The following is a 21,661-nucleotide window of genomic DNA, read 5'->3' as shown; positions in this document are numbered from 1 at the left end:
ACCACAACAATAATCCCAGATACCATGACTTGTATAGCACGTCACCAACCTCTCTGCCGCCTCCTCACATCCCTCTACAGACCACACCAGGTACCAGCGTACCGTCCAGTACCCACCACCACCGTGTACCTACAGTCACGGACCCTGTACAGTAAACGGTACATACTCGGACCACTCGACCACATTGATCAACGGATAAACCTGTTGCACAGGATCCTGGACAAGATGGACAGAGAGGTCACTATGCGAGTCTGGCAGGTCAGTTTCTAGTAGTGAGGGCTATCTTTTAGGGGCGTATTGTTTCTCGTAGTGAGGGCTATCTTTTAGGGGCGTATTGTTTCTCGTAGTGAGGGCTATCTTTTAGGGGCGTATTGTTTCTCGTAGTGAGGGCTATCTTTTAGGGGCGTATTGTTTCTCGTAGTGAGGGCTATCTTTTAGGGGCGTATTGTTTCTCGTAGTGAGGGCTATCTTTTAGGGGCGTATTGTTTCTCGTAGTGAGGGCTATCTTTTAGGGGCGTATTGTTTCTCGTAGTGAGGGCTATCTTTTAGGGGCGTATTGTTTCTCGTAGTGAGGGCTATCTTTTAGGGGCGTATTGTTTCTCGTAGTGAGGGCTATCTTTTAGGGGCGTATTGTTTCTCGTAGTGAGGGCTATCTTTTAGGAGGCATCATGTAGCCGGTGGGCCCGACATGATACGACATATCTTGACACGTCGGGGTTTGTCGGGATTTGTCAGGGTTTGTCGGGGTTTGTCGGGGTTTGACGGGGTTTGACGGGTTTTCCGGTTTGTCGAGCCTGGAGGCTTTTTTTTTTTTTTTTTTTTTTTGAGTCTCCCAACAAAAAGCCGAGACGGAGTCATCAAGCTTTACGTGGAAAAACACTATACAAGAAGGCCTCATGTAGCCGGTGGGCCCGAGGCAAAACCCCTCGACAAACCCCGACAAACCCCGTTTGTCGGGGTATGTCGGGATATGTCGGGATATGTCGGGGTTTGTCGGGGTTTGTCGGGGTTTGTCGAGCCTGGAGGCTACATGATGCCTTTTAGGGGCGTATTGTTTCTCGTAGTGAGGGCTATCTTTTAGGGGCGTATTGTTTCTCGTAGTGAGGGCTATCTTTTAGGGGCGTATTGTTTCTCGTAGTGAGGGCTATCTTTTAGGGGCGTATTGTTTCTCGTAGTGAGGGCTATCTTTTAGGGGCGTATTGTTTCTCGTAGTGAGGGCTATCTTTTAGGGGCGTATTGTTTCTCGTAGTGAGGGCTATCTTTTAGGGGTGTATTGTTTCTAGTTGTGAGGGCTATCTTTTAGGGGTGTATTGTTTCTCGTAATGAGGGCTATCTTTTAGGGGCGTATTGTTTCTCGTAATGAGGGCTATCTTTTAGGGGCGTATTGTTTCTCGTAGTGAGGGCTATCTTTTAGGGGCGTATTGTTTCTCGTAGTGAGGGCTATCTTTTAGGGGCGTATTGTTTCTCGTAGTGAGGGCTATCTTTTAGGGGCGTATTGTTTCTCGTAGTGAGGGCTATCTTTTAGGGGTGTATTGTTTCTAGTTGTGAGGGCTATCTTTTAGGGGTGTATTGTTTCTCGTAATGAGGGCTATCTTTTAGGGGCGTATTGTTTCTCGTAGTGAGGGCTATCTTTTAGGGGCGTATTGTTTCTCGTAGTGAGGGCTATCTTTTAGGGGTGTATTGTTTCTAGTTGTGAGGGCTATCTTTTAGGGGTGTATTGTTTCTCGTAATGAGGGCTATCTTTTAGGGGCGTATTGTTTCTCGTAATGAGGGCTATCTTTTAGGGGCGTATTGTTTCTCGTAATGAGGGCTATCTTTTAGGGGCGTATTGTTTCTCGTAATGAGGGCTATCTTTTAGGGGCGTATTGTTTCTCGTAATGAGGGCTATCTTTTAGGGGCGTATTGTTTCTCGTAATGAGGGCTATCTTTTAGGGGCGTATTGTTTCTCGTAATGAGGGCTATCTTTTAGGGGCGTATTGTTTCTCGTAATGAGGGCTATCTTTTAGGGGCGTATTGTTTCTCGTAATGAGGGCTATCTTTTAGGGGCGTATTGTTTCTCGTAATGAGGGCTATCTTTTAGGGGCGTATTGTTTCTCGTAATGAGGGCTATCTTTTAGGGGCGTATTGTTTCTCGTAATGAGGGCTATCTTTTAGGGGCGTATTGTTTCTCGTAATGAGGGCTATCTTTAAGGGGCGTATTGTTTCTCGTAATGAGGGCTATCTTTTAGGGGCGTATTGTTTCTCGTAGTGAGCGGTGTTTGGGGCTATCTTTTAGGGGTGTATTGTTTCTCGTAGTGAGCGGTGTTTGGGGCTATCTTTTAGGGGTGTATTGTTTCTCGTAGTGAGCGGTGTTTGGGGCTATCTTTTAGGGGTGTATTGTTTCTCGTAGTGAGCGGTGTTTGGGGCTATCTTTTAGGGGCGTATTGTTTCTCGTAGTGAGCGGTGTTTGGGGCTATCTTTTAGACCCTAATCAGGGTTTTTAGGGGCATTTTGTTTTTTAACCAAGGCTCCTGACAAAATTTATAACTTTATCTAGTTAGTTAAAGAGATCATGAAGTGTAAATTTGCGAATTCTTCAAAAATACTCGAAACTTGGGTAGTGCGCTAGGCTTGGTAATTCTGCCGCAATCCCAAAATAGCTCCGTCGTAATTGCTTCACAAGCTGAGATAATATGGGGCATATCAATTACATTTTTCCAAGTTGCGGCTAGGTGACAGGATAGCATATACGACATGTGTAAAAACACCTGATTTTAATCGTCCATAACAAGTTTTATGTTGGTTATTTTTTTGAACCGACAAGATGACCATCAGGTGTAAACCATTATATTTCACATATCTTCCTAAATTTGGTGTACAGCGATTAATCTAGTTCCTACAAGCAATTAAAGGCAGCTCACTTCATGGAACTTGAATGTAGCAAGAAATCCTGGAATAATAGCTTAATTTTAATGCCATCATGTGCGGCTGTGTTTCAGCTATCTTTATGCACATTTTGCTGATATGCCAACGAAATTAACTTGCTCAAAAATTCAAAAAACATGGTTTTTTGGCATATTTTTGGCCCAAAAATCGTTTTTTTTGCGATTTTACCTGGGGAAACTCAGACTTATCATTTCAAAACCACGTTTAATCGATTCGACGGTCAAAAGTACGTCTAGAAAGATGTATGTGGAGTCCCTAGCGTATCGAGCAGAAAATGCCCGTAAGAGCTTTTACTAGTAAATTTATCAGACAATTATTTGACGCTTGTGTATATTATGCACATTATACAACCACAATTTTCGAAAGATAAAAGTCAAATCTATCAAGTGTCGTTAATTTGAAGATTTTATCAATTAAATTGGCGCCACAGCACATGAATAAAAATGTGCATTTTAACACTGTTTCTATTGCGGTGTCTGACAGTTAGCCGCAATCCAACAAAATAGGGCGATCTTCCAGTATCGATTTCACGCGACATAATTAAGTTACGAATCTGGGAATTCCGAGCCCTATTCTTATATTAGTGTTTCTATGTGATAGTATATGTGAAATGTTTTGACGATTAAGTCGGGGACACTTCATGATCCCTTTAAATAGTTTAATTTCACTAAAATATTATTGACAGTTTTAGTTCAAGTATGCTAGGTTTTGATAAACGTGATTTCCAGGAGACTTGCAAAGTAGTAGACGAGCTTAACCAGAGCAGTCCCGCTAGAAAAGAGAGAGCTCCCTGTAATCTTCATAAAAGAGATGAAGTACGAGACTAAGAACCCCCGACTGGAGTACTACCCCCCACGGGATATCCCACCCATCATCCCACCAGGTACTCTGATGTGGTGGAGTATTGATGATGTGTTCGAGCGTGTTATCAACCCTGGGTATGCTCTGTTCGCTACTACAGAGAATGTCAGCGCGTACAGTGAGGTTGATGCTGACAGCAGTGGGGTTGAGGCTGATGATGGGGTGGAGGACGAACATTTCTACAACGATCCTGAGCTCAGGGAACTTTTACAGAGATCTAAGTTTGAAGCTGAGGGTCCGGTAACAAAACAGGATATTTTAGAGTATTTGAGGAGTGAACTGAACCTGTTTGTACCATCAGAGAAACATGTGTTGTTGAGTGAGACTCTGTCTAAGAGTGGTGAACATGAGGTGTCTCTTAAGATTAACAGTAGACACAGGGAGAATGTAAGAGTGGTAATTATACCCTGATTACTGAGATCATCTTATCATGCTCTTTTCTGAGGAGTGTTATTGTTTGTAGTTTTATATTGTGGTAACAGCTGCTCAGTTCCAGTGACATTATTAAAACGCTTCATGTCCTTTCACAACATTATATTATTATAGAGATTGGTTTTGATTTTAGTTCCAACTTTGATCTCATTTGGATACTGTGATGTGTAAGTTAAATTGTGGAGCAAATTAATTTATTGAACTTTTTATATTTTCTTGTTTCAATGTTAAGTTTTGCTTACTCGACCTCCTTGTATTGATACAGAAACACATAAGTAATCTTACGACATTGTGGAATGTGGATCCATTCATCTTCAAAAATAAAAATGATGCGCAAAGATACGGTTATTTAACCCCAATTTACCATGCCCGATTTGCTGCAAATTCTCATTTACCACAGTTGTTTTCTTTCCGCAAAATCGGTGGTAAATTAGAACTTCCTCCCCCAATACTTATATATTCTCCACCTATACTTGTATTTACAACTTTCAATCTCAGTTTTCAGCTATATGGCTCCAAAAATTAAAGTACCTGCCAACTTTGGTGTAGAACACATCAACTCTCCTGTACACGGAAATCTGCTTCTGAAGCTGAGAGATGGACAAGAGATTAAAACCAATTCCATGATCATGTCCTATAACAGTCCTGTTATTGACAAGCTCACCACCAACCTGTTCCAGGTAAAAGATTTGAGACTGTTCATTTAGTGAAATTAGCTACTTTTCAAAGCTTACAAGATTATTTGGTAAATTTGACAATTCGAATATTCGATTCTAAATCATGTCTGGTTATGAACTGTAAAATATATTAATATCCTGTACAATTTCAGTCCACGCTAGAAATGGATGATTTCACAAAACCAGCAGTCGACTGTTTTGTTGAAGCGCTGTACTCTGGTGAAGTCGATAAACTGGAAAAAGACATCTTTGAAGAAGTTAACAAAATGGCACATGTATTCGATGTGTCTTGGTTGACTAAGAGATGTCTGAAGTTTTACAAAGCAGACGTACTGAAGTTTGAGAATAATTCGTACAAAGAAATGTTATTTGCTTGCGAGATTGCTAGCAGGGCGCATTACAATCTGAAAGACAGCAAGTATGTCAGCTGTTTTGTGAAGAATGTTACTTTCAGTGGTAACGGTAAATTTATCTTTTTACAGAGATATATGGCTGGCTTTTCTGCGCTACCCAAACGTCGGATTGACATGTCCTTAGTTATTGCTGCTAATGATCTGAACATGATCAGCAATTTTGTTATATCCTACATTTCTTCAACCTTAAAATGCAAGGGATTGGATGATAATTCTCTGTACATGTTACAAAAGCTGGATATCCAGAAGTTCAGCTGTACATTTTCTTCTGAATTAAATGAATTAACAGACTTCCTGGCCGCCATTACCGAAGATTCTGAATGTGCTGAAATGAAAGCGGTTGTAGAGAAGTTTGTTAAAGGGAGAGATACTGAAGAGTCAAGTAGCTCTAAAGAAGAGCTAGAAGTTGATGAAAGTAGTGAAGATGTACAAGACAGTGATGGTGAGGATTGTAAAGATGTTGCTAATCAAACTGACGAAATAGAGTCAGGTAAATGATATAATTATATGTAACAGGGGGTCGTTCACATATTACGTAATCAATTTTTAGGCAATTTTTACCCGCCCCCCCCCCCCCCCCCCCCCTCCGTAATCAGTTTTACACATAGCTATTGTGTCAAAATTACTCTAGCGTAATCGTTAATTGGAAACTACTAGTAGTATGGGGGGTCCAAGGGGAACTTTGGGAAAGTCCCCCAAGATTTCTGAAGTTCCCCAAAAAAAAGTTCCCCAAAACTCCCCAAAGTTCCCCAAAATTCCCCAAAATTATTCAAAATTATTCAAAATTATTCAAAATTATTCAAAATTATTCAAAATTATTCAAAATTTCTCTAATATACATTAATACCCATTAATGTTAACATGTATGTTATTATAAGGTATAATCTTAACTTACTTGTTGATACTTGCAGCAAGTTTTTTGGGGAACTTTGGGGAACTTTGGGGAATTTTGGGGAACTTTCTGAAGTTCCCCAAAAAAAATTCCCCAAAATTCCCCAAAATTATTTGTTTCATTGATAATTTTTTGGGGAACTTTGGGAAAGTCCCCCAGGTTTCCTGAAGTTCCCTTAAAAAAAGTTCCCCAAAACTCCCCCAAGTTCCCCTTGGACCCCCCCCCCCCCCCCCCCCTAGTATGTAAAAGTTACGTAGTAACTACTAGTATTGACACGTTATTAACAGGTATAAATCAAGTGTTCCATGTATAATATTTAATCTATTTCTAGGTTGGATACAGTGTGTTACTGAGACAAACTACACCCTGTCACACTACGAACCAGTACAGATGATAACTAACACTACAGAGTCAGGGGGTTATATTGTTGTGTGTTATACTCTATCTGGAGAAGGTGGGAGTAGTGGGGAATATATTTGGATTAATAGAGATAGAACCAATCAGTGATTTGAAACTTTTACAAAAAAAACTTTTTACAAAATAGCAAATATACAAATGTACAGCAAGTCGAACAAACATATAAAATGGGCCGAAATGTATAAATGCTATAAAGCGTGGGTCAGTGAAACAAGTACAGAGGACAACTTTCAAAACAAATGCTTTTTGGCCGCCCAAAGTCTCAATAACATCACCTCCACCTAGTAATAAAATTATGAAATATGAAAAGTGTGAAACAATCAAATAATAAAATATTCAAAATATATAGTTGTCTCTTAAATACAGATAACGTCTGAAAATTCTTAAAATAATCATCACTCCTTCATATACTGATCAGTGTCCGAGAGTGTAACTCATGATGACTTCTTATCACGGCTACATACCTTCCCGTACCGGATGTAGTGGTCGAGATGAGTCTGTTCCGCCCTCTTCTTCTTCAGGTCAGTGACCAGATGCTTCCTTGTTGCTCGTTCTTCGCTGGATCTGTCTGGACATATCCATACATCTTTGTGCGTCTCCCTCAGTCTCCCTGTTTTCATCAGAATCTGATGAACCGCTGTTGAGCTTGGGACGGTGATCTTGACTGGTCGGATAGCCGTACTACCTGGCCTCTTCCAACCGACTCTAGTCGCTTCGAAGTGAGGTTTCTCCCCGATCTCCTCCAAAACTGCGGTAACTAGCGCTGGAAGCTGTTCTTCCTCCTCTTCTTTCAGCCCAAACACGATCAGGTTCTTGCTCCTGTCCTCCTCTGCAGCCACACTCTTCATCACCTTCTTCAGGATTTTACTGTTGCAGACCGTACCACTTGCACTGTTCTGTTGAACAGCTGCACTATAGTTCTGAATCCCTGACTCCACCGTTGTTTGGACTGTCTCCTCAACAGACGTCTTAAGCAACTGTAGTTGTTCGTCCTTCTGCATCAGCAGCTGGCCCTGCAGTCTGATCACCTTTTCTTTGTCTGCTAGTGCTTCCGTCTTGAAGCACTCGATGATCTCCTTCAAGAGATACATCTGACTACTCTGCCGACGAACAAGGTCCACTGCATCCACAATCCATCTAGACAGAGTCTGTTTATCCTTAGTCTTGATCTTTTCACGACTTTCGTAGTCAATTTCACGGTAGTCCATATGCAGGTCTTTTTCTAACTGATCGGACCAGCGTGCAACACAGCCTTCCACATCTTCCTGTTGATCATAGTTGAACTCCTTAATCAACTCCTGGGATCGGGTCAAAGTTGGGTCATCCCCCATAGTGTACTTGTATAGTAATGTACAAGTACACACGCAAAGGTAAACTACGCGGTAACAGCAAACTGAACTTATTGCAAATTTACAAAAGATAAGAGAGCTCGATATTTGCAACACAAGCTACACTGATTACACAGTTATCGTATTGAGGGATGTACTCCAAGCGGTTACAATATACAGTTTCTAAACAATGTACCAACTGATAAACTCAAACACTGGATAATAACCAAAACTTCTACACACCTAAAGGTAGTGTGTAACAGAGTGACAGTTCTCAATTTCAACTTTGCTACTGACTACAAACCAGGTTCTGAGAATAGTCACCAGGTTTGGTTGAAAAAGGGGAAAAAAACACTTTTATTATAATGGTGAACCCTTTTTTAAAAAAACAGGGGTTATTTGTTAAGATCCAATTTGAAATCTCTCGTGTTTTGTTTTTAAAACGAGAAAAAATCTAATTTTAAATTTAATATAAAAGTAGAACCAATATTTAAAAAATTTGAAAAAATGGCCAGTTTTTGAAAAAATAACTAACAATTTTGTATAATAGTTTTAGTGTTTTTGAATTAAACTTTTAGAATAATTTGTTTTGTTTTTGAAATTCCGGTAATTTTAAGTGGAACCATTATTTTTTTTTTTTAAGTAATTTTAATTATTTTTGGTGCCCTAAAATAATTTTTTGTTTGACATAAGTACTTTTTTAAGACTTTCATTTTAAAAAATTTTGAGTATTGAATTAACGAAAAAATGATTGAAAATTTTAACATTAAATTTTCATTTTCTTAAGATTGAATTTTTTATTTTCCGTGCATTCCCGGCAAATTTTGTTTTTTGCGGTTAAATTTTTGGTTTTGCCTTTTTTATTTACCACCGAGGTGGGCAAAGGGGTTCCGATTGAAAAATAATTTTTAAAGTAATTGGGGGTTCCCCACTTTATACACCATCTGACCATTTAAATAAAATAGAAATTATAATCTTTTTTATTATTCATCTTTTTCTTATAAATTTTCTTTATTTTTCAGAAGGGCCCCCAAAAATTAAAGTACCCCCAACTTTGGGAGGCACATAAACCTTTCCTGTAACGGAAATCTGCTTCTTAAGGAAAGATGGACAAGGATTAAAAACCCAATTCCATGATAGTCCTATAACAGTCCTGTTTTTGAAAACCTGCCCCCAAACCTTTTTTCGGTAAAAGTTTTAAACTGTTTTTAAGTGAAATCCTACTTTTAAATGCTTAAAAAGATATTTGGTAAATTTTACATTCGATTTTAATGCCCGGGTTTTTAATTAAAAAAAAATTTAAATACCTTTTAATTTCCCGCCCACGCTAGAAATCCGATTTACAAAACCACAGCGCTGTTTTGTTGAAGCGCTGTACTCTGGTGAAGTTGATAACTGAAAAAGACAATTTTGAAGAAGTAAACAAAAGGGCACATTTGTTTCGATGTGCCCTGGTTGACAAAGGATTCTAAAGTTTTTAAAAGCAATACAAAGTTTGAAAAAACGTCAAAGAATGTATTTGTTGGGCGAATTGCAGCAAACCTTATAACGAAAGACAGCAAAATGTCAGCTGCTTGTAAGAATGTTACTTTTAGTTGGTAAGGAATTTACTTTTTCAGAAAAATTGGCGGGTTTCTGGTCCCAAACGTCGTTGGTATGCCCCCCGCATTGCTCCCCAAAGACAACATACAGAAATTTTTTTATTCCCTCTTTTTTCCCTAAAAAATGAAAGGAATTGGATGAAAAAATTTTCTGTAAGCTCAAAAGCTGGATTGTCCGAATTTAGCCGTACTTTTTCCCCGAATTGAATGATAACAATTTCCTTTTCCCTTTAACAAAGTTTCGAATGGTAAATGAAAGCTTTTTAGAGAATTTTGTAAAGGGAGAATGGAAGGTCAGTAGCTCTAAAGAAGAGCTAAAAAATGGATGAAATATGAAAGTACAAGACATGATGGTGGGGTTTTTAAAAGTTTGCTATTAAAACTGGGGAAATAAAAAAATCAGGTAATAATTAATTTAATAGGTTAAAAAAGGGTATTTTAAATTTAAACTTTCGAATTGTTTAGTCTTAAACAAATAATAATTTCCTATAATAATTTTTAGGGGGAAAGGGGGTCCTTATGGAAATTTCTCTCAAAATTTTGATTTTATTTTTTTCTAAAAGGGGGGGGTGATAATTGTTTTTGGTCCCTTAAAAAATATGTTTATTTTTTATCCAAAGTTTTTCAAAAATTTTTTAAAAAAATTTTTAAAGGCCAATCCCGAAATCCAAAACACAAAAAGTTTTTAAGGGCCTTAGAACATATCCTTTAAATTTTCGGGGGTTTTTAAAAGGTTTCACGAGTAACGACCATTTTAATATGAGGGGGAACACTTTTTTTTAAATACTGCGGTTTAAAATTTTTTTGGGATTAGAATCCGTGAAATTGAAATTCTTATTAATTTTAATGTTTTTATCTATATTTGAATTGAGTTTTAAATCCCCATATTCAGAGTTGTTTAATATATGATGTCTCTGTTAGCCGTGGGGTCTTTGTATATCTATTGACTTCTTTCCTGACTTATCAACGTGTGTCATTGCTTCTCTGATTTAACATTGGTAGCAGGAAGTGGTTCAAAAATGACAGGTGAAGATAAAGTGGTAGAAAGGAAAGCTGTTGGACCACAAAAGGCCCCACCGGCATACAAGGAAGGTCAGAATTATGAAGACTGGCGGTTGGATATTGACCTATGGAATACTTTCACATCCTACGAAAAGAAGCGTCGGGCAACTGCATTCCTTTTGGAATTGTCTGAGGGACCGGTGAAGAACCATGTGAGATCGTTAGGAATAGACGTCTTAACTGCTGATGACGGGTTGGACAAAGTTATAAAACGCCTGGACAGTATATACCAGGAGGACTCATCTCACATGGCATATCGAGCATATTGTCGATTTGAAAAGTTTGAACGTCAAGAGGGTATGAATCTTCAGGCATTTATTTCTGAATTCGCTAAGTTGTATGAAGACCTGAGGAAACACAAGATGGAACTGCCAGATGCAATACTAGCATATAGAGTTCTAAACAGTGCAAATCTGTCAAGTGAAAAAGTGGATCTTGCACTGGCAACGGTTAAAGAGTTTACATATGCAGAAATGATCTCAACGATATCAAAGATTTTTTCTGTACATGTGAACAGATCAGGACTTGACCAAGTGACGGGGTCTTGTATCAAGACTGAACCAGAAGAGTCATGTAATTTTACCTCCCATGGTTACAGACGGAGTAGAGGACAAGATAGAGGAGGTCCCATGAGGAGTAGGGGAACTCTTAGAAATCAGGGGAATCCGTATGTGAGAGGTAAGAGGCCCAGATCTCAGATCAATTGCTTCAACTGTGGGAAGAATGGTCACTACTCAAGAGAGTGTACTAATCAAGCAGCACCAAACCCAAATTGGAGATCTGAACAAGGGACATCGAGAAATTTCTTGGTTCAAGGTCAACCTGCTGAGATGGAAGTAGATGACTCATTGTCACGTACATACATAACATTGCTTACTACAGTGGCTGATCCAGAGTCTGTGCTTTACCAGCAAAACAGTGAAGTGAATTCACTAGTTTTTGAGACTCTTTCTTGTGCAGTTATCGATTCAGGTTGTACAAAATCTGTCGTTGGCGAGAATTGGGTCAGCCAGTACATAGAAACACTTGATGATGCTGAGAGAGAGATCATGATGTCTTCAACTAGCTGCCAGACACCTTTCACGTTTGGAGATGGTAAGTCAGTTGTGTCAAATAAGCTCATTAAAATTCCTGGAAGAATCGGAAGCAAAAGAATCTTGATTGAGGCAAATGTTGTCAAATGTGATATTCCTCTTCTGCTTAGCAAGCCTGCATTAAAAAAGGTTGGTGCAATCCTTAACTTTCTTGAAGATACTCTCGAGTTCAATGGAGAGAAAATACCCCTTTTGGAGTGCAAATCTGGACACTATTGTGTGCCTATCTGTAACAAAAAGAGGAGTCTTGTGGACTCCAGTGTGAAAGTATTTCTCACAGTTACAGATGAAACTTTTGGTGGGAACAACAAAAAGCTTATGGCGAAAAAGGCACTTAAACTCCACAGACAGTTTGCCCATGCACCGATGTACAAACTAAAGACCCTCCTAAAGAATGCAGGTTTTGACTCTAAACTATTTCTTGAGGTACTAGAGGATGTATGCCAAAAGTGTGAAGTGTGTCAAAGATACTCTAAGCCAAAGCCCAGACCAGTAGTTGGTCTCCCACGAGGAACAGTGTTTAATGATTGTGTAGCTATGGACTTGAAAACGGTCCAGGGAGAGGTAACATTTCTGCACATGATTGACTGTGCTACACGATATTCAGTTGCATTGTTGGTTCCAAATGAACGAAAAGAGACAATTGTAGAGGCAATCTGTTCTGGGTGGATAGCACAGTTCTGGCCTCCCCGCCGTTTTATGGCCGATAATGGAGGGGAGTTTTCTAATGCAGAATATGTAGAAATGTGTGAGAGATTCAATATCGAATCACAACAATCGGCAGCTGAAAGTCCTTTTAGCAATGGTATGGTTGAACGCCATCATCAAGTTCTAGCTGAAAGTATGATAAAGACAAAGCAAGATTCGAATTGTTCGTGGGAAAACAGCTTTGAGCTGGGCACTTAGTGCTAAAAAACTCTTTACAAATGACGGGTGGGTATTCACCCATGCAGTTGGTTATGGGTAGAAATCCATCTTTCCCCAATGTGATAGACAGTAAGCTTCCTGCAATGGAATCGAGTAGTAGTGTCTGTAGTGAAACTGTAGAGAATCATCTAAGAGCAATGAGGATTGCCAGAGAGGGGTTTATAAGAGCAGAGAATAGTTCCAAGATCATGAGAGCTTTGAAAAGCCAGGTCAGAACATGTAATGATGTTCATCTCGATCCAGGGGAAAAGATCTTCTATAAAAGAAACAACAGTGACTCCTGGCATGGACCAGGTGTTGTCATAGGTCGGGATGGTCAGACGTTTGTGGTAAAGCATGGATTTCAGATCATCAAGGTACATCCTTGTCACATTAAGCCAACATATGTCCCTGAATTAGAAGAAACTGGTAATTTGAAGGACAAAAGTGATCCCGTCAGTGTCAAAGCTCCTTCAGAATCGAATAATGATGAATTATCTGACTTTGAGAAAAATATGACAAGAACAGAAGAAAGAAATCAGGATGAAAATGACAGTTTGCCATTGGCTCAGGCGCAAATAACTGATGAAATAGATACTCCTTCTAGTGCTCCTGTAAGCACAGCCAGTGTTAATGGTAATGGAAATAAAAACCTGCCTAAGACGAAAACTTCTGTGATGTACAAACCCAAGTACCCTGAAGAGGGAGAAGAGGATGTCTGGGAGAAGGCTTACATCCTTAGTAGAGCAGGTAAGGCTGGAGGAAAATACAAAAACTGCCTGAACATTCAGCTTGATGGGGAGGAAGAAACTCATTGTGTCGACTGGTTTGAGTTAACAGAGGAATGGCACGAAGATACAGAAGAGGAGCAGGAACATGAAGTTATGTTTACAAGCGTTACAGATTCATGTGAACAAGCAATTGTTGATGCTAAAGAGGCAGAGCTTGAAAAGTTTTGTACCAATAAAGTCTATGAGGAAGTTCCTGATGAAGGTCAGAAAACGATTGGTGTGAGGTGGGTAATCACAAAGAAGATAAAGAATACCACGAATGTGTACAAGGCACGGTTAGTTGCTCTAGGCTATCAGGAGAAAAATCAAGCAATACGATCAGATTCCCCAACATGCAGTAGGGACTCAATAAGATTGGCAATTACTCTTTTGCAAGCAGAGCATTGGAAACTGCAGCACATTGATGTACAGGCTGCTTTTCTACAGGGAAAAGATATCTCAAGAACAGTATACATTAAACCACCAAATGAAGCTAAGGTATCTGGAAAATTGTGGAAACTCCTCAAATGCATCTATGGCTTGGTCGATGGTCCAAGAATGTGGTATGTCGAACTAAGAGATACCCTAGTAGAGCTTGGTGTAGCAGTGTCAGTGTACGATGAATCATTTTTCTTTTTACAGAGAAATGATAAGCCGTGTGGGATCATAGTGATCCATGTTGATGATCTTATATTTGGAGGACTGGAAATATTCATCAAAGAGGTCATTGGTGCCTTAAAAATGAAATACAAGCTCAGTATGGAAGTCGATACATCCTTTACGTACACTGGGCTCGATCTCAGTCAAAGTTACAGGGCAATCAAAATATCACAGCTGGGTTATGTAAATCAAGTGAGCAGAATCAAAATCGACCAGAACAAAGTAAAACTGAATGCATGTCCAATCAATGAGGCAGAAAGAAGTCAGTTGCGATCAGTAGCAGGACAGCTGCTCTGGGCAGCAACACAGTCACGACCAGATATTGCGTATGGCACATGCATTGCATCCAACTCCTATGCTTCGGGAACAATCAAAGATCTGAAACTGGTGAACAAGACAATTGTGTTTATGCAGAAAAACCCACTGTCAATCAGGTTTCCTTCACTTGACCTTCAACACACAACAATGGTTGTATTCAGTGATGCTTCCTTTGGTAACCTGGCTGATGGATCCTCACAAGGTGGGCATCTTGTATTGATGGTTGACCGATCTGGTCAGTGCTGTCCACTTACATGGCAGAGTAGAAAGATAAAGAAAGTATGTAAGAGCACATTAGCTGCTGAAAGTTGGGCATTAGTTGACGGCCTGGAGTCTGCAGAGCTGATTAAAGCGCAGTGGAATGAAATTGTGAAAATAGATGTTCCTATAGTCTGTATAACGGATTGCAAGTCTCTTTTTGATGCTGTGAAAACAACAAACACCCTTGAAGACAAAGGGTTGAGGATTCCCATGGCTTGTCTAAGACAACGATTCAACAGAAATGAAGTACGTTATGTGTGGGTTCCAACAAATCTCCAGCTTGCAGACTGTTTGACAAAGGCTGGTGCATCTTCGTCTTTGTTGCGTGAGGTGTTAGAAAAAGGGACACTTCCTAGTGAACTGAGACAGTACTCTGTATTGTAAGCTCAGTAATTGATGTAATGTGTAATGAACGTTGGAATTGAACTATTAAACTGTAATGTATAATGAAAGTTAGAACTGAACTTTTAAAATAAACAGTGTGAATGAATGAGAATGAATTATTTGATATAATTCTATTGTTTTGATTGAATTGACCCACGGCAGAATCTGTGTTTTAAAGGTAGCCCAGTTTGATACTTGGGTATGTTGTTTTTAGGGATTTTTAATATTTAAACATTTCTAATATTTGAGAGAAAGTTTAGGGAGATTGTGAACTTGATATTCTCCTATTATATTTTATATGTTTGTATCTATATTTGAATGTGAGTTAACTCCCTATATTTCAGGAGTATGTTATATATATGATGTCTCTGTTAGCCGTGGGGTCTTTGTATATCTATTGACTTCTTTCCTGACTTATCAACGTGTGTCATTGCTTCTCTGATTTAACAATACCAATCTGACATCTAAACTCTCATTATTACAGTGAATATTCTTTCAGATTAATTATAGCATTATTGTATTTAACAACTGAGCGGCGTATACTTATTATTACACATAATTTAGTTAGGAACTCATTAACCTTCTTATAAAATTCTGTATTAAATTAATAGGCTCAGGCTGTATTTGTTTTAAACAATAAATACATCATTAATATCGTATTTTAAGTACGCTTAATATAACACTGTATCCAACCTTATAGCTGGCTTGTTCTGAAACATAAATATTTTCAATTAACGTAAACAATTATTTTCTCTATTTAAGTTTTACTGATTTACTTACAATTAATTAAGGAACTGGCACCCATTCTGTTTTTATAGTTTTAGATAGTTATTATATTACTCAGTGCACTAACAGGATAGAGTATTTGAGGAGTGAACCTGTTTGTACCATCAGAGAAACATGTGTTGTTGAGTGAGACTCTGTCTAAGAGTGGTGAACATGAGGTGTCTCTTAAGATTAACAGTAGACACAGGGAGAATGTAAGAGTGGTAATTATACCCTGATTACTGAGATCATCTTATCATGCTCTTTTCTGAGGAGTGTTATTGTTTGTAGTTTTATATTGTGGTAACAGCTGCTCAGTTCCAGTGACATTATTAAAACGCTTCATGTCCTTTTAGAACATTATAATATAGAGATTGATTTTGATTTTAGTTCCAACTTTGATCTTATTTAGATACTATGATGTGTAAGTTAAATTGTGGAGAAAATTAATTTATTGAACTTTTTATATTTTCTTGTTTGAATGTAAAGTTTTGCTTACTCGACTTCCTTGTATTGATACAGAAACACATAAGTAATTTTACAACATTGTGGAATGTGGATCCATTCATCTTCAAAAATAAAAATGATGCGCAAAGATACAATAATTTAACATAAATTTGCTGCAAACTCTCATTTACCACAGTTGCTTTCTTTCCGCTAAATCTGTGATAAATTAGAACTTCCTCCCCCAATATTAATATATTTCTCAACCCTTATATTATTATATTTACAATTTCGATCTTAGTTTTCAGCTATATGGCCCCAAAAATAAAAGTACCTGCCAACTTTGGTGTAGAACACATCAACTCTCCTGTACACGGAAATCTGCTTCTGAAGTTGAGAGATGGACAAGAGATCAGAACTAATTCCATGATCATGTCCTACAACAGTCCTGTTATTGAGAACCTCGCCACCAACCTGTTTCAGGTAAAATATTTGAGACTGTTCAAATAATAGTGAAATTCGTTACTATTCAATGCTGAAAGTGTATTCGGTAAATTTGACAATTCGATTCTAAATAATGTCCGGTTATGAACTGTAAAATATATTAATATCCTGTCCAATTTCAGTCCACGCTAGAAATGGATGATTTCACAAAGCCAGCAGTCGACTGTTTTGTTGAAGCGCTTTACTCTGGCGAAGTTGATAAACTAGAAAAAGACATCTTTGAAGAAGTGAATAAGATGGCACATGTATTCGATGTGTCCTGGTTGACTAAGAGATGTCTAAAGTTTTACAAAGCAGAGGTACTGAAGTTTGAGAACAACTCGTACGAAGAGATTTTATTTGCTTGCGAGATAGCTAGCAGGGCGCATTACAATTTGAAAGACAGCAGATATGTCAGCTGCTTTGTGAGGAATGTTACTTTCAGTGGTAACGGTAAATTTATCTTCTTACAGAGATATATGGCTGGATTTGCTGAGCTGTCAAAACGTCGGATTGACATGTCCTTAGCTATTGCTGCTAACGATCTGAACATGATCAGCAATTGCCTTATATCCTATGTTTCCCTAGCCTTAAAATGCAAGGAATTGGATGATAATTCTCTGTACATGCTTCAAAAGCTGGATGTCCAGAAGTTTAGCCGTACTTTTCGCTCTGAATTGAATGAACTATCTGACTTCCTTGCTGCTTTATCTGAAGATTCTGAATGTGCTGAAATGAAAGCGGTTGTAGAGAAGTTTGTTAAAAATAAAAGGATAAAAACTGAAGAGTCAAGTAGCTCTAAAGAAGAGCTAGAAGTTGATGAAAATACTGAAGATTTTCAAGACATTGATGGTGAGGATTGTAAAGATGTTGCTAATCAAACTGAGGAAATAGAATCAGGTAAATGATAAAACAATATGTAATAGGTTAATTAAGATATTTCTACAATTGAAACTTTCAGAATTCTTTATCCTTAAACATACGTAATAACTGCTAGTAACTAATAGTTAAGTAGTAAATACTAGTATTGACACGTTATTAACAGGTATCAATCAAGTGTTCCATGTATAATATTTAATATATTTCTAGGTTGGATACAGTGTGTTAAGAGTACATGGTATACCCTGTCACACTACGAACCAGTACAGATGATAACTAAAACTACAGAATCAGTGAACCAGATTATTGTGTGGTATACTCTATCTGGAGAAGATAGAAGTAGTGAGAAAGAAATTCTGATTTATAGAGCTGGAACCAATCAGTGGAGTTATTGTATTAGGGGATGTACTCCATGGGGTGTCAATAAACAGTTTCTAAATAATGTACCAGCTGATAAATTCAAACACTGGATAATAACCAAAACTTCTACACACCTAAAGGTTGTGTGTAACAGAGTGACAGTTCTCAATTTCAACTTTGCTACTGACTACAAACCAGGTTCTGAGAATAGTCACCAGGTTTGGTTGAAAAGGTGCACGAATATACGACTTGTTAATGGTCATGATAATTACTTGTTTTAAATACAGGCGGTTAATTTCTGTGTATTAGTAATACCAATCTAACATCTAAACTCTCATTATTACAGTGAATATTCTTTCAGATTAATTATAGCATTATTGTATCCAACAACTGAGCAGTATATACTTATTATTACACATAATTTAGTTAGGAACTCATTAAACTTCTTATAAAATTCTGTATTAAATTAATAGTCTCAGACTGTGTTTGTTTTAAACAATAAATACATCATTAATAATGTATTTTAAGTACGCTTAATATTAAGGTAGTGTGTAACAGAGTGACAGTTCTCCATTTCAACTTTGCTACTGACTATAAACCAGGTTCTGAGAATAGTCACCAGATTTGGTTGAAAAGGTGCACGAAAGTACGACTTTATACTCCTTATGGTGACACACTTGTTTTAAACACTGTCGGTTAATTTCTGTAAATTAGTAATACCAATCTGACATCTAAACTCTCATTATTACAGAGAATATTCTTTCAGATTGATTTTAGCATTATTGTATCCAACAACTGAGCAGCGTATACTTATTATTACACATAATTTAGTTAGGAACTCATTAACCTTCTTATAAAATTCTGTATTAAATTAATAGGCTCAGGCTGTGCTTTTTTGAATAATAAATACATCATTAATATCATATTTTAAATACTCTTAATATAACACTGTATCCAACCTTATACGGCTTGTTCTGAAACTTAAACATTTTCATTTAACGTAAACGATTATCTTTCTCTGTTTAAGTTTTACTGATTTACTTACAATTAATCACGGAACTGGTACTCATTCTGTTTTTATAGTTTTAGATAATTATTATATTACTCAGTACACTAACAGGATAGAGTATTTGAGGAGTAAACCTGTTTGTACCATCAGAGAAACATGTGTTGTTGAGTGAGACTCTGTCTAAGAGTGGTGAACATGAGGTGTCTCTTAAGATTAACAGTAGACACAGGGAGAATGTAAGAGTGGTAATTATACCCTGATTACTGAGATCATCTTATCATGCTCTTTTCTGAGGAGTGTTATTGTTTGTAGTTTTATATTGTGGTAACAGCTGCTCAGTTCCAGTGACATTATTTAAACACTTCATGTCCTTTCAGAACATTATATTATAGAGATTGGTTTTGATTTTAGTGTAAACTTTCATATCATTTGGATACTGTGGTGTGTAAATTAAATTGAGGAGCAAATTAATTAATTTAAATTTTTATATTTTCTTGTTTTGCTTACTCGACCTCCTTGTATTAATACAGAAACACATAAGACAATTTTCGACATTGTGGATCCATTCATCTTAAAAAATAAAAATGATGCGCAAAGATACAATAATTTAACCCCAATTTACCATGCCCGATTTGCCGCAAATTCTCATTTACCACAGTTGTTTTCTTTCTGCAAAATCAGTGATAGATTAAAACTTCCTCCCCAATACTAATATATTTCAGAAATATTATTTCTCAAACGTTATATTATATTTACAATTTCAATATTAGTTTTCAGCTATATGGCCCCAAAAATTAAAGTACCAGCCAACTTTGGTGTAGAGCACATCAACTCTCCTGTACACGGAAATCTGCTTCTGAAGCTGAAAGATGCACAAGAGATCAGAACTAATTCCATGATCATGTCCTATAACAGTCCTGTTATTGAAAACCTCACCTCAAACCTGTTTCAGGTAAAAGATTTGAGACTGTATAAATTATATAGTGAATTTTGTTACTTTTCAATGCTTAAAAGATTATTTGGTAAATTTAACAATTCGATTTGACGTCCGGTTATGAACTGTAAAATTATATAATATCCTGTCCAACTTCAGTCTAGTTTTACAAAGCAGAAGTACTGAAGTTTGAGAACAACTCGTACGAAGAAATGTTATTTGCTTGCGAGATTGCCAGCAGAAGTCATTACAATCTGAAAGACAGCAGATACGTTAGCTGCTTTGTGAAGAATGTGACTTTCAGTGGAAATGGAAAATTTGTCTTTTTACAAAGATACATGGCTAATTTTTCTAAGTTACCAAAACGACGTATTGACATGTCCCTCGCTATTGCTGCGAATAACTTGAACATTATCGGCAATTGTCTTATTACGTATGTTTCTTTGTCGCTAACATGTAATGAATTAGATGAGAATACTCTGTACATGCTACAAAAACTAGATGTCCAGAAGTTCAGCCGTACATTTCCTTCGGAATTGAATGATTTAGGTGAAGTTCTTGCTGCTACAACTGAAAATTCTAAATGTGCTGAAGTGAAAGCGGTTGTAGAGAAGTTTGTTAAAGGGAGAAATACTGAAGAGTCAAGTAGCTCTAAAGAAGAGCTAGAAGTTGATGAAAATACTGAAGATGAACAAGACAGTGATGGTGAGGATTGTAAAGATATTGCTAATCAAACAGAGGAAATAGAGTCAGGCAAATGATATGATATGTAATAGGTTAATTAAGGTATTTCTACAATTGAAACTTTCAGAATTCTTTATCCTTAATCTTATACGTAATTATTCGCACGTTATTAACAGGTATCAATTAAGTGTTCCATGTATAATATTTAATATATTTCTAGGTTGGATACAGTGTGTTAATAGTAAATGGTACACTCTGTCACACTACGAACCAGTACAGATGATAACTAACACTACAGAGTCAGTGAATCAGATTGTTGTGTATTATACTCTATCTGGAGAAGGTGGGAGTAGTAAGAAAGGAGTAATGATTCATAGAGATGCCAAAACCAATCAGTGGAGTTATTGTATCAGGGGATGTACTCCATACCGTATCAATACACAGTTTCTAAACAATGTACCAGCTGATAAACTCAAACACTGGATAATAACCAAAACTTCTACACACCTAAAGGTAGTGTGTAACAGAGTGACAGTTCTCAGTTTCAACTTTGCTACTGACTACAAACCAGGTTCAGAGAATAGTCACCAGATTTGGTTAAAAATGTGAACGTATATACGACTTAGTGCATGGAATGGTGACACACTTGTTTTAAATGCGGTTGGTTAGTTTCTGTTACAGTTTCAATTAAATGAGAAGTCTCAGGCTGTGTTTTGTTTTAAACGAGAAAATAAATCTTTCAATTATAATTTAATATAACAAGATAGAACAGCAATATTTAATTGAAACAGAGTACCTGCTTACTGAGAAGAATGATAACTGAACACAGTTGTAGTAATAGTTTAGTAGTGTTGAATTGTAAAGCTGTCTTGATGAATATTGATTGTTTTAGACAAATTCCTGGTGGAAGTTGAGTGGAACAATTCATTATGTTTGTAATTTTACATTCTTGTTAGCTAAATCAATTTTATCTATTTTCGACAATATGTTATTACATTTTGATAAAAATGCATTTTTTGGTGACAATGCATTTTGTAAGAAACTTTTAATCGGTGCTGACAATACTAATTTGATAACTGAGTTGATTTTTGTTTAGTGTCAA

General features: G+C 37.3%; 3 protein-coding genes across 4 annotated transcripts in view; all 3 read left to right on the top strand.

Annotated features, from left to right (window-relative positions):
* Window positions 1-4,244, top strand: part of LOC134823236 (uncharacterized) — a 65,920-nt gene extending 61,676 nt beyond the window's left edge. The window contains exons 2-3 of the mRNA XM_063834632.1: window positions 20-258; window positions 3,654-4,244. Of these exons, the coding sequence (XP_063690702.1) occupies window positions 3,736-4,197 (462 nt within the window). The 5' untranslated portion in view covers window positions 20-258; window positions 3,654-3,735 and the 3' untranslated portion in view covers window positions 4,198-4,244. The remainder of the gene's footprint in view (window positions 1-19; window positions 259-3,653) is intronic.
* An 801-nt stretch (window positions 4,245-5,045) lies between these two features.
* On the top strand, window positions 5,046-6,707 carry LOC134823694 (uncharacterized). The gene is made up of 2 exons (XM_063835228.1): window positions 5,046-5,798; window positions 6,532-6,707. The coding sequence occupies exons 1-2, from the start codon at window positions 5,060-5,062 to the stop codon at window positions 6,705-6,707; spliced, it is 915 nt and encodes a 304-aa protein (XP_063691298.1). The 5' UTR covers window positions 5,046-5,059.
* Window positions 6,708-16,510: 9,803 nt separating this feature from the next.
* Window positions 16,511-21,171, top strand: LOC134823206 (uncharacterized). 2 transcript variants are annotated; one of them, XM_063834598.1, is made up of 3 exons: window positions 16,511-16,693; window positions 16,837-17,593; window positions 20,780-21,171. In XM_063834598.1, exons 1-3 carry the CDS (start codon window positions 16,523-16,525, stop codon window positions 21,166-21,168), a joined length of 1,317 nt encoding a protein of 438 aa, XP_063690668.1. In that variant the 5' UTR covers window positions 16,511-16,522; the 3' UTR covers window positions 21,169-21,171. The 2 variants fall into 2 exon arrangements, with proteins under 2 accessions (XP_063690668.1, XP_063690667.1); XM_063834597.1 differs by lacking the exon at window positions 20,780-21,171 and adding an exon at window positions 17,783-18,323.
* The last annotated feature ends 490 nt before the right edge of the window (window positions 21,172-21,661 follow it).

This window comes from Bolinopsis microptera, chromosome 11 (assembly GCF_026151205.1).
Source record: "Bolinopsis microptera isolate Bmic1 chromosome 11, MBARI_Bmic_1.0, whole genome shotgun sequence".
Classification (NCBI taxonomy): domain Eukaryota; kingdom Metazoa; phylum Ctenophora; class Tentaculata; order Lobata; family Bolinopsidae; genus Bolinopsis; species Bolinopsis microptera.
This window is presented reverse-complemented; position numbering and strand designations above follow the sequence as displayed.